The 11,510-nt window shown below is 41.3% G+C and overlaps 1 protein-coding gene across 2 annotated transcripts in view; it reads left to right on the top strand.

The window, feature by feature from the left end:
* The first annotated feature begins 547 nt into the window (after positions 1 to 547).
* rnf111 (ring finger protein 111) overlaps positions 548 to 11,510 on the top strand; it is a 30,016-nt gene continuing 19,053 nt past the window's right edge. Inside the window, exons 1-2 of one of the 2 annotated variants that reach the window (XM_008405362.3) lie at positions 548 to 1,219; positions 5,827 to 6,775. In XM_008405362.3, the coding sequence (XP_008403584.1) occupies positions 5,899 to 6,775 (877 nt within the window). In that variant the 5' untranslated portion in view covers positions 548 to 1,219; positions 5,827 to 5,898. The remainder of the gene's footprint in view (positions 1,220 to 5,826; positions 6,776 to 11,510) is intronic. The other variant, XM_081605184.1, reaches the window with a different exon arrangement.

Below are 11,510 nucleotides of genomic sequence, written 5' to 3'. Positions count from 1 at the left end.
TTCAGGGTATATCTTGCCTTTTATTGCAAAAGTTTTGTGTTTCCAAATGTGTGGAGCTTAGTTTGTTTGATTTTCCTTTGATAGTTTCTCTATTGATGGACAAAAATCAGTCCTGATTTAGGCATTGTGAATCCTAATGGATTCTCTCAAGGCATTTGGCTTGGATATCAGCAACTGTTACAGTGGAAAGCTGTGAATTTGCCCTTTTTAGATCACATTTTAAATGTTACTGGAGCTTTGTAAAGAACCATTATCCTCTGTGGTATTTTCTTTTGTTATATATTAACAATGAGACATTAGTAATAACGACTATCCCAATTATTTATTTAAAATTACTTATGTGGTTCTTTTTACAGGTCATTCTTCAGTTTACATAGCTCATTTCAGAATAATAAAAATTTCAACTGTTAATTTCTGTGAAAATGATTTGTGCAAATTTCCTCTTTTCGAGTCCCATCTTTGTACACTAGAGGGCGCACCAGTATTTGGAATGGAGCTGGACGAGCCCATAACAGAGTAGGAGCTTAGTATTCAGCATTCTGCATTAAACAGCAGTAAAACGCATATGACTGTCATTTCTTAGGTTTTCATGTGCTTTCTCTTAGCTACAAATGACACAAAAGTGCTGTTTTATCAAGAAATGATTTCTGAAATGGAGCTTGTAGTTGAGGGCTCGCAAAGTGGATGCTGGATCTGGCGCCTCCTTGTGACATTCCGGAGAATCACCGTGTTGTAGCCGTAGCCAGCCAACAAACGACCTGCTGGGTAAACAACAGTGGATGCCTCGGAAGGCAGGAATGGGAACTTCGTACAGGGCAAATAGTGAGACTTTTCTATCTTGTTAAACGGGATCAAAATATATAGCTCCTCTCCAGCCTTCTGAAGGTCGGTTTGTTTGCCGCGACGAACCAAAATGGCTGAATATATTTGAGTATTTAAGAAGTAAAGTGGAGCTAGCTTTAGCTTAGCTCGCCGCTACGGAGGGCCCGCTGCCGTCGATTTTGTCTCTCCGCTCTGCTCGGGACTGTTGTCAGTTTCACAATCCCTGCTACAACCTCCCTCCGTTCGCGATCTCATCGTAGGCCTGTCCGGTTGCAGCTCGGGTTATCATCCAGATAAGTGTCCATTTGAAACGCTCGACTCCTATTTTCTTCAGGATTTCCCCTCTCATGTCACGAAAAGGACAGTGACACATTTTAAAATCAGGACTTAGACCCAGGTACGTGTTGTCTTTGTTGTCTTCTGTCTGGAGCATTTTTGCCAAGCTACATAGCTAGCTGTCTACTTTGATTTCTGATCTTTATAGTCCTGTTTTGTCAGTGTTAATGTTCAGATTGTAAGGTTTAAGTGTTAACTCGGCCCTGGTTTCTGTCACTTTAGCAGCCTTAATGGGACACACACAAGCGGGCTGTAGATAGGTTTATTTTATTCCAATTAAAATGCGATGTAGAAACTAGCCTCAGTTTGTAACTCAGTTTATTTCCCCTAGCTGTGTTTCTGCTGGTCTAATCTCAGACAGAAAGAACAGAGGACAGCAGCTATAGTAGGTCTCAGCAAACCAGGCTCAGTTGAATAATTGAACTGGATTACTGTTACAATTCCTGTAAGTACATGGGTTTGTTTGTTTTTTTACAGGCAGCCCTTACTCTTTTTATTTTGTAATGACACACAAATCTCCTGGTTATAGTTTACTGGTTATTAGAAATCTGTGTCAACCCTCTGCCTGAATGCTTTGGGATCTTCATTTCCTCTTAGGGGCCGGGTCATTGCGCAGCTTTTTGTGTGGCATCTGAGGACCCCTAGTTATCCCTGGACACCCCATAATAGAGGAAAGAAACATATCTGGATGCGCTTTTGACTACTTTATTTGGAGTTTTGATAAATTGTTGCTCAGCTCAACATAAACCCTGCATCCCTACGTCTCAGGAGTCACATCTTCAGGTCAAGTGACAGCTGGCATGCTGTTATGAAATAAGCTGCAAAAGAGGAAAGCAGTGACATTGCCTTGTGTGCATTTCCCCCTCCCCATGACTGCAAATCACATTCACACTGCAAAATACTTCAACATCATGCACAAATGTACGTACTTAGTCAGATGGCCTGCACCAAATGTGATCTGACATTTTGTGTTTCTCTGGAAAGCTTGCAACGAGACGGTGAGTCTAGATTAGACTGACTGTGTCCAGTTGAACTCCTGAAGGAAAAACAAGTGTCTGGTCATTCATGCTACAGTTTATTACTAACATACTCAACAAGAAGGCTTTGTAATGCGTCTGATGCAAATGAAATTCCTGTCATATGTCGAGAGACTCATTGCAGCTAATATTGCCCCCCCTCCCCCCCATTGCTTTGAATTTGTCCACAACACAACGGTGTGCCTGGGACTCGGGTTTTGTTTCCTTATGCGTTACATCACTTGAACTTCCAGGTGGCTACATAGTCGTTGGTACATGATGTACCTAAATCGCGTTTTGACATGGTAGCAGCGTCGCCTTATATTCAGATTACATTGTGTAAAGCCGTGTGGTCTGTTACCACAGGCGTAGCGCACCGCTACAAGTTTAGAGGCACGTCACAATAAAGTTATGTGACTGTTTGCTGAAAACCACAGTGCGTTCATTCAGCGTATGGAACACCCTCAGCAGATAACAACAGCAGGGAGATGCATGAAATGTCCTTTTATGGAATATTTAGTTGTTTTATCAAGCAGTTTTTTTTTTATCAGATTCGCCTCTTTTACTGTAGAAGTCTATACAGGCCCGAAACTGCTTAACCACAGTTTCACATGTCTTGCAGCATAATTGTTTAAAAAGAAGCGCCCACAATTTGTCGTGTAATATCAGTGTATGTGAGATTTTATTTCAGATCATGTGGAGTGATTACAGCAATTTCTTTAAAAAACAAAACAAAACCCTTATTGAATTGTCAAGTGCTCACAAAGTCACTTCTGCAACTTTTTGCCAGTTTGGAAGAAAATGAATCCAGGTTCGTCCTGACTGCCTCTTTGTGGTCATGGAATGAGATCGGAGCAGATTAACGCATATTTTACTGATTTTTAGCTTTTTGTTTTCTTTTTTTTTTTTAAAGGTCTTAACTTGAAAATTACAGTTTAGGGAGATCCTGATTTCTCTCTAAGAGCCGTACGGTGCGATCCGGAAAGTATTCACAGCGCTTCACTTTTTCCACATTTTGTTATGTTACAACTTTATTCCAGGTTGTATTAAATGGATCTCTTTTCTGAAGATGGTATGCACAGATTCCCCATCACGACACTAGGGGAAACTTTTTTCTTAGACTTTTGCAAGTCTATTAAAAATAGAAGACAAAGAAATCACTTTGACATAAGTGTTCAATGCTCTTGCTTAAATCTTTGTTGCTTAAATCTTGCTTAAATCTTTGTTGATCAATTACAGCCTTTTTGAATAGAATACCACCAGCTTAGCTCACCCAGCTTTACGCAGTTCCTTCTTTGATTCTTAGTGGAGCTCCACCAGGTGACTGGGGTTTATTTGTGAAGCCATTTTCAGACCACTCCAGAGATGTCCAGTTGAATTCAAGTCTGGACTCTGGCTTGGCCATTTCAGGACATTCACAGGTTCTGAAGCCGCTCCTCCGAGGTCTTTACCATGTGATTTAGGTCGTTGTCCTGTTGGCAAATGAACAGTCTCACCAGTCCGAGGTCATTAGCGCTCTGAAGTGGGTTTTCATCCACAGCGTATTCATCTCCACTCTGCCTTAGTCTGCTAGTTCCTGCTGCTATAAAACATCCTCATTGCTCCATGATGCCACCACCGTGTTTCACTGTAAGGATGACAATGAGCCTTGCCGTTCGCACCAAAGTTTTCAATCTTTGTCTCATTAAATCAGATAATTGTGTTTCTCATGGTCAGAGAATCCTTCAGGGGCCTTTTGAAACTCCAGACTGGCTGCTGTGTTGCCTTTTCCCAAGAAGTGGCTTTCATCTGGCTGCTTTAACCTGCAGGCCTGATTGGCGGATTGCTGCAGAGATGATTGACCTTCTATAAGGCTCTCCCCTCCCTTCCTCTGGGGCTCGGACCATGAGGTCGTTGGTCAACTTCATAACGAAGGCCCTTCTCCCCTGATCTCTCAGTTCAGATGGCTGTCAAAGTCCTGCTGGTTCCAAACATCTTCCATTTAAGAGTGATGGGCCTTCAGAGCAGCAGAATTATTTTTATGTACCTCAATCCTGCCTCAGAGGTCTACAGACAATTCCTTTGAGTTCATACCTGGCGTTTGACCTCTGACCTGTCATCTATTGGACCTCATGTAGACATCAAGAATCAAGTCCAACCAGCTGGATTCACCACAGGTGGACTCCATTTAAGCTGTAGAAACATCTCAGTTTTGAGATTCGTTGCAAAGGCTGTAAACCTAGAAATACTTCAGTGTTATTTCTAGGTGTCTGCTTTGATTCATTTGCAGATATCTTTAAAATATTTTTCACATTGTCATAAGGGGGTGTTTGTGTGTGGATTTCGGGGAAAGAGGTGAATGCAATTTGGAAAGAGGCTGTAACATGACAAAATGTGGGAAAAAAATGAAACTTTCTGGACAAAATCGGTCAAGTCAAAGACTTTAAGTACATGTCGTGAACATTTCTAAACGAAATGTATTTTTTATTTCTGTATTACAAGACTACAGAAAAACAAACATGTTATTTAAGTCAGTTAAGCTTGTCAAGAAGTGGATCATCTGTTCACATGTTGAGCAGTCAGTGCATTCCTTTAACAGCAGGGATGTTTTGAAGGTTTCCTCTGACCTCCCGCTTTTGTTTTCTTTCTTAATAGGTTTACATGTCAGGACGTAAAGTTAATTCAGAATAGGACAATCCAGACTCTTCACATTAACATGAACACGTGAGAATTACTTTTGTCAGTGATTCCCAAATTGCCTAAAATCAACAATGGAGCAGTCAGATCAGCACTGACTCATCCTTTACCTCTGACTGAGCCTGCGGTATTTGTTTTCTCTCTTTAATCAGCAGCATTGAGTCACACTGTTTTAGTTTGGACTCAGACAGAAGCGCTTTTTAAATGAACATATTGTTTTATATTTGACAGTGCAAAGTCACTGTCATGACTGGTTGGGTTTTTGGGCGGTCGCATTTGATTCATTCATAAAAATGTAAGAAATTCTTGATTTTTTTAAATTTATTTTTATTTTTTTTACACGTCAATGCAAATTACTTTTATTTTCAGTTTACATTGAAAAAATATTTTTTTCTGATACACTAAAGCTTTTGATATCTGTGAGACATAATCATTAAAATAAACTTAAGTAAACCCCTATGACTGTAATGATTTTTATAACGGGAGTTTCACTTTTGTAACCAAACAACTGAAATAAGTTGACTTTTTATTGATATTTACCTCGTCGTTTCCATCATTACAATCCTGACTTTTCTCTTCACGAGTCAATGATGAACAGAGCGTCTTCAGTCAGAGGCCTCTTCAAATTCGCTGCTATACAGACTGCTACATGAGATCCTTCCTGACCACAGGAATATTGCTGTAATCTTGAGTTACAGCATTATTCAATTTTTCTTTGGGATCAATAAAGTATTTTTGATCTAAATCACTTGAATGAATCAGAATGAACGTCGTGTTCGAGATTATCAGTTATACAAGTTTGCTGTTTTTTAAAAATGTATTTATGTGGTTGACAAAAATATTAGATCAAGAGAATCTAATTCCTGCATCACAATGTTTAGCTAATTTGCAACACCAATCCCACGAAGGATCTTTAACAGGGAATGTTTTTTTTTTTTTGCTGTTGAATTTTTTTACTTTTATGTCTCTGTTGTAGGTTTTGTGAAATGCTGCGGACAAAAGTCTTGGATTTAATGTGAGTGTGTCTGGAGACAGCGCTGCTGCCACCATGAAGAGTGAAGTGCCATCTGAGGCCTCTAGCAGACAGGAGCATCTGAAGGAGCCACTGGTGAACCCAGAGTCCATGGACGGGGCTAAGAACTTCCCCAACAACATGGAGGTTCTCGGAAAGGCGGCCAGTGACTTCGAGGCCCTTTGCGAATCCAGGCACCGGCCCCTGAGGGACACGGGGACGCACAGAGACTCGGAGAGGAGCCTGGCAGGGCGGAGAAAAAGAAAAGGGCAGCAGGCGGGGCCGTCGGACTGTTCGCTGAAGGAGGACCACATCAGCGAGAACTCGCTGGCTCCTCAGCGGGCCAGAGTAGAACTTTTACCGCATCCCAGTGAGGACGAGCAGAACAACGAGTCGTCCTTCAGTGACTGTGCCTCTTCCCCGTCGTCTAGCCTCCGGTTTGGAGACTCGGACACCCTTAGTTCAGATGACGAGGGGGAAGCCGGAGCGACAGGGGGCCAACACAAGGCCCCTGCCCTACCACCTGGTGGAGGCGCCGCGGTTGGCCTGCGCCCCGGTCTGGGCCGAACTCGGGGTAGTCGCTCTCACAAGTGGGTCCGACCCGAGCCCGAGCCGGTGCTGCTGAAGCGGCCGTGCCTGAGCAGCCGGCGGCCGCCGCATCGGAAACGCTTTGTGAAGACGGCTCCCGGCGGAGGCCAGCGGACTCAGAAGCAAAAGGAACGGCTGCTGCTGCAGAGGAAGAAACGGGAAGTGATCGCACGGAGGAAATACGCTCTGCTCCATAGCACCAGTAGCTCCAGCAAAGAGCTCAGCAGCGACTCGTCCTCGGCGTCATCGACCGAAGCAGAAGACGAGCTGTATGTGGACGTCAGCAGCACCAGCAGCCAGCCGAACAGTGCTACTGTAGCCACAGGTAAGGACAAACCTTCCACTCACACCACCAGCCCTGTTTGGTACGCTTTAAACAAACTCTTGTACATTTTTCCAGAAAGTCTGGTTTGTTTTGGGAGGTGTGAATGCAGAATTGGACTCTGGCGTGGCTCAACTGCATACCTGGATGCAATCAGACCAGAGACCACAAAAAAAAGCAGAAAACAAACTATAGCGTAGGGCATTCTGGGTAAATGCAGCCAAAACAAATGCAAGAGTCTAGTGCTAGCAGGAGAAAAGACTTGTGGTCTTTAACCAAAGTCAAGAGAAATCCTACTATCCCTAAAATCCTTACTCTACTCCATTTTTGTTTACATTTTGTGACGAAGCAGTTCTTCTGAGATTTTCATCTCGCTTCCTTTGGTGGTTCTTGGTGCAGCGCCACTACAGGTGAAGAGGGGGGCCGACGGGCTTTTCAAAGGGTTTGGAGTGTGAAAGCGAACCACACCAGCTAAAAATGTAACAAATGTTGCAATTTTTATCTCCTATCTAACCGAGTCGACCGGTCTGTCAGGTGTGAAAACACACGTACAGATATGTCAAACGCTCCATGTTTTACAGCTAAAGTAGATTCATGTTTGCTTAAAAGCACTGCTGGACAACATGAAAGGCCGCATAATGTGATAATTCATCAATAGAAAATAACACATCTGGCTACAAAGGTTAGTGCGCACCCATTGGAAGATATATGTAATGAACTGAAGTAGTTGAAATATATTCTGCATGACAAATGACTGATATAAGTTTTTAAAGCAGAATATTATAGATTGGCGTCTGATTTATCTGCTATGCAACAAGTGCCTTAAAATCATAAAAAAAATTGATGTAACGCAACATAATGGTGCTTTTATTTGTTCAAGTGTCTTCAAAAAGTGCATCTATCACATTTGTTACAGCTTTTATTTTCTAAATCTTTCAGAAATTGTGACCTCAGATTCTCGCGTCGGTTATCAGCTTTTATTTAAAGCACAAATAACGCAATACTGTAAAAACCATGCAGTGAAAGGCGGAAGAGAAAACGGGCCGAGGCAAGGTCGTGCAGCTTACAGCGATCAATGTGCTGCTGTTTTCCCTCGGCTCAGTCGGCTCATACTGAGGGTCTTTGTGTCCGCACCGTGGAAGCAGGGTTTTCAGCTGTTTCACAAATGTAGTAATTGTAGAATAATTGATTGTGCTGGAAGAAATTGAGTGACTTAGCTGAGCTGACGTGGTGCGAGTGTTTTCTGCTTTTTGTGTTTTATTGTGCTTGTGGCCACGGCTGCAGCAGCTCCGAGCGATTAGTGAAAACTCTTCTTACATCATCCAGTCCAAACAGATGCATCTGATATGGGACTCTAATTATTAACGGATATTATCAAAACTTGGTTTTAAAAAGGCAGATTTGATTCTACCCTTGTTTGGTGGGATAAATTAATTTTATCGATGGATTAAATTTTTGAAGATTAATTTTTTTTTTCTTTTTGCACCAATGCACTCCTTGGGTTTCCATAGTTGGGGGTGACGTCAACGCACCAGAGCGGCCATCTTGTTTTGAAAGGCACATGTTACAGTTTTCTGTTTATTGGGACTTTGAATTCAGGTCAACTGGTAAAAGGGCCATTTTAAGATATTAATTACGAGAATAAGGTCGCACGACAATGAAGTCAAAATAATGCTATTGTAAAGATATACAGCGTCAATGTTACCAGAGTGAAGATGTCATATAAGGAAAGTTAAGTAGTAATTTTATGAGAACTCAAACATGAAAAATAACAAAAACTTAAAGTGAGGAATGTTGTAGACATAGGTTATATGTTGGTATGAAGGAAATACTTGATCTTAACACATCATCACTATGAAATCATTATCAGTAGAAGGACTCTGAAGCGATTGTGCAAATGACTGAATGTATTTCGAAGAAAAGCACACAGACTCAGTTGCTCACGTCAGATCTTGATAACTCTATAAGCTTTTTTCTCAATTAAAAACCATTTTTTTCTGATAGTTTTCAGAGGTTTTTCTGGTAAAGTTGTGTTTTTATCCTGCTAATATCACAACAATGTTTTATAATTCAACAAATATTCTTGTAGCCTAGCCGTAATACACCTTCGCACAATTGACGGAAGGGATCATTGAAATAAAAGACACTTTTTTTTCTTAGAAAAGAAAGCAAGAAAAAAATGTTTTTAAATCAGAGCTGGCATGAAAAAATGTAAGATTTTATTTAAAATGCAACTTAGCAAAAATGTAATATTCAATGTTTTTCAGTTTTTCATAAGTCTGACAAAAGCTGCAGCTTCTGTTGCCATATGTTAATGGCAACTGCTTCCCTCTGCTACAGTAACAGCTTTATGCAGATCAAGCAACAACGCTCTGGTGTTTTTCTGAGCAACAGAGGATAATAAGCCCCACCTTTACTTTGGCTTACTGTATCTCCTGCGTAGCCATTTAGCCTCGGTAATATTCCTGCTGCCGCGGCCCAGGGGGAGGATGGAAAGTTAGCTGCTCTCCCTCCGTGGCGGGAGGCAGGTGGGAGAAGAGCGAAGATGCTGCCGAGCAGCAGCCTTTCGCATAGAAACAGAAGGTCTCTGAGGAAAAGCGAAGCATTTGTTTACAGCAAGGAGGCGAGTGATGAAACCTTCCCTGTGAATGTCCAGCTCTGGAGTGGGTGTGCCAGATATTCAGGGAATAGCTCAGGCTTACCTGTAAGGCAAGTTTGATGTCAGTTATTGAAATCAATGGAGGTTAAGCACCTCAGATAACTCACTATGCTATTTTAAAACCAAGCAATGGCCCTAAAGTGAACAACACCTTGCTTTTCAATGGTTTTATTTTTTAACCTTTTTATTTATTAAGCAGGGTTTATAAGCCTGGTGGGCCACCAGGCTTTACTTGAACTCCCACCAGGCTAAGCATTGCTTGTTTATTTATTAAAATAAAATGGTTTGAAGCACAATGGCGATATAGTAGGTATCTGTTTTTTTAATTCACTGAAACTCCCTAAGCGCAGCCTGTCTTTACTGGTCTACACATTAACAACTTCAGCAAATAAGCTGACAAGTCACAGACAAAGAATCAAAAATTAGGACGAAACAACTGAAATGCAAAAAAATTATGCTTACTTTAATTGTATTTTTTCATGTTTGCTTTTCTTTTTAGATAGTGTTTATAATGTCTTCCAATAACTAGTCATATTTTCAAACTTTCTGCAAACTTTTTAAATCAAAAACAAGACTGGCGGGCTGCCCTAGCACCCCTGACTCTGGGCTTAGCGAGTTTTCTGGGGGAAATCCCGTTAAGAACAGTCATAGACCTGCAGAGGGTGCCTAGCAGCAGCTCTCATGAGAGCGTTGGGGCTAAAATCACAAAGGGGAAACATGGATTTCATGAGCAAGTCAAGGAGATGTGCACCGAGTCAGACCTTACAGCACAAAGTAGAGGTTATTTTATTTTTATATTGCAAAATAATGTTTTTCAGTGCACGTCTCATTGACCTTTATTCTGACTTTTCTTCCTTTGTCTTAGATGGAGTAAGAGCAGCACTTGCAGTCCGTTTCCTCAGATTTTTACAAACACGCCTCACTGTGAGCTCTTTCAGAATGTGGGATGACAGTGATAAAGTGGGCAGCGGCAAAGTGCTTAAGATTTACACAAAAAGCTCAGTCTTGTTGCAGGAGTTTGACTCACACACCCAGCGAATGAGTCAGTAGCTCTCACTTACACTGAGATATCGTGACAATAATTAGAAACAGGCCTGCAACTGTGAGAACTCAGATCTGTGACTGGTGCAACCACACTGTCACGCTTTCTGAAAGTAAGAAAATATGTTATTTGATTTATGAACTCCAAAGACTGCAAAAGTTTGACAAAATGTGTTCCATGTTTATACCCTTCTCACTTATTATTTATAGAAATTGATCTACAAAAGTACTTATTCAACTTTTTAAAGTTCTTTTTTATTTATTTATGTAAAACTAAAACACATTTCAGAGGCAAACATTACTGCAAGATTTATTTTTCTTTTTCGTTGTTTTTAAGAGTTAGATCGCACGAAACAAAGACTCCCGTTGATGTGCCCTCGCCTCAGGTTTTGAAGTGGACCAAAATAAATGTTGAAGTTTCCTGGAGCAAGACACTGAACCACACTTTCAACCCAGATATTCCTCTGTAACCAAAACGAAAGCTGAATACACAGAGTGCAAATGCTCTGTTTAAAAAAACCAAAAAGTGAAGCTAGTGGCAAGAAAACTGATCAGGCAAATGCTGGATTAGTTTTGAGGGGAATCGCAACCAGACTAGCAGTTATAACGGGTTCCTCGCCCAACTAGTCGGAGGGAAGCTGCCTAGTTGCTCCTTCCCCGGACAAGCAATGTAGTCAATGTGGTTGCTTCTACAAGGTGTTGAAAGTGTAGGAAAATGTATATAATATCGGTAAATATTGGTTATTGGCCATAACAGTAGTATTGATATCGGATATGAACATTTTTACATATCGGTGCATCTTTAACCCTTTCATGCATAGTGGTCACTACAGTGCACAGCTGTCTAAAAGCCATTTTCTTGTGCTTCTTGTGGATTTTTATGTTATAAATGCACACATACCACTGAAGTGGACACTAATGCGTCACAAAACACACCATTAACTACTGGCCATCAGCTGCAAATGCAAGAAACTATTTTTGTTAAATCCAATATGGCCGGGTGTGCTGTGGTGGCGCTGGGGTTAAACACAACCCACA

The sequence above is a fragment of the Poecilia reticulata genome, chromosome 3 (assembly GCF_904066995.2).
Source record: "Poecilia reticulata chromosome 3, P_reticulata-male-v2, whole genome shotgun sequence".
Classification (NCBI taxonomy): Eukaryota; Metazoa; Chordata; class Actinopteri; order Cyprinodontiformes; family Poeciliidae; genus Poecilia; species Poecilia reticulata.
The sequence above is the reverse complement of the archived record's forward strand: the minus strand, read 5'-3'. Positions and strand labels throughout refer to the sequence as shown.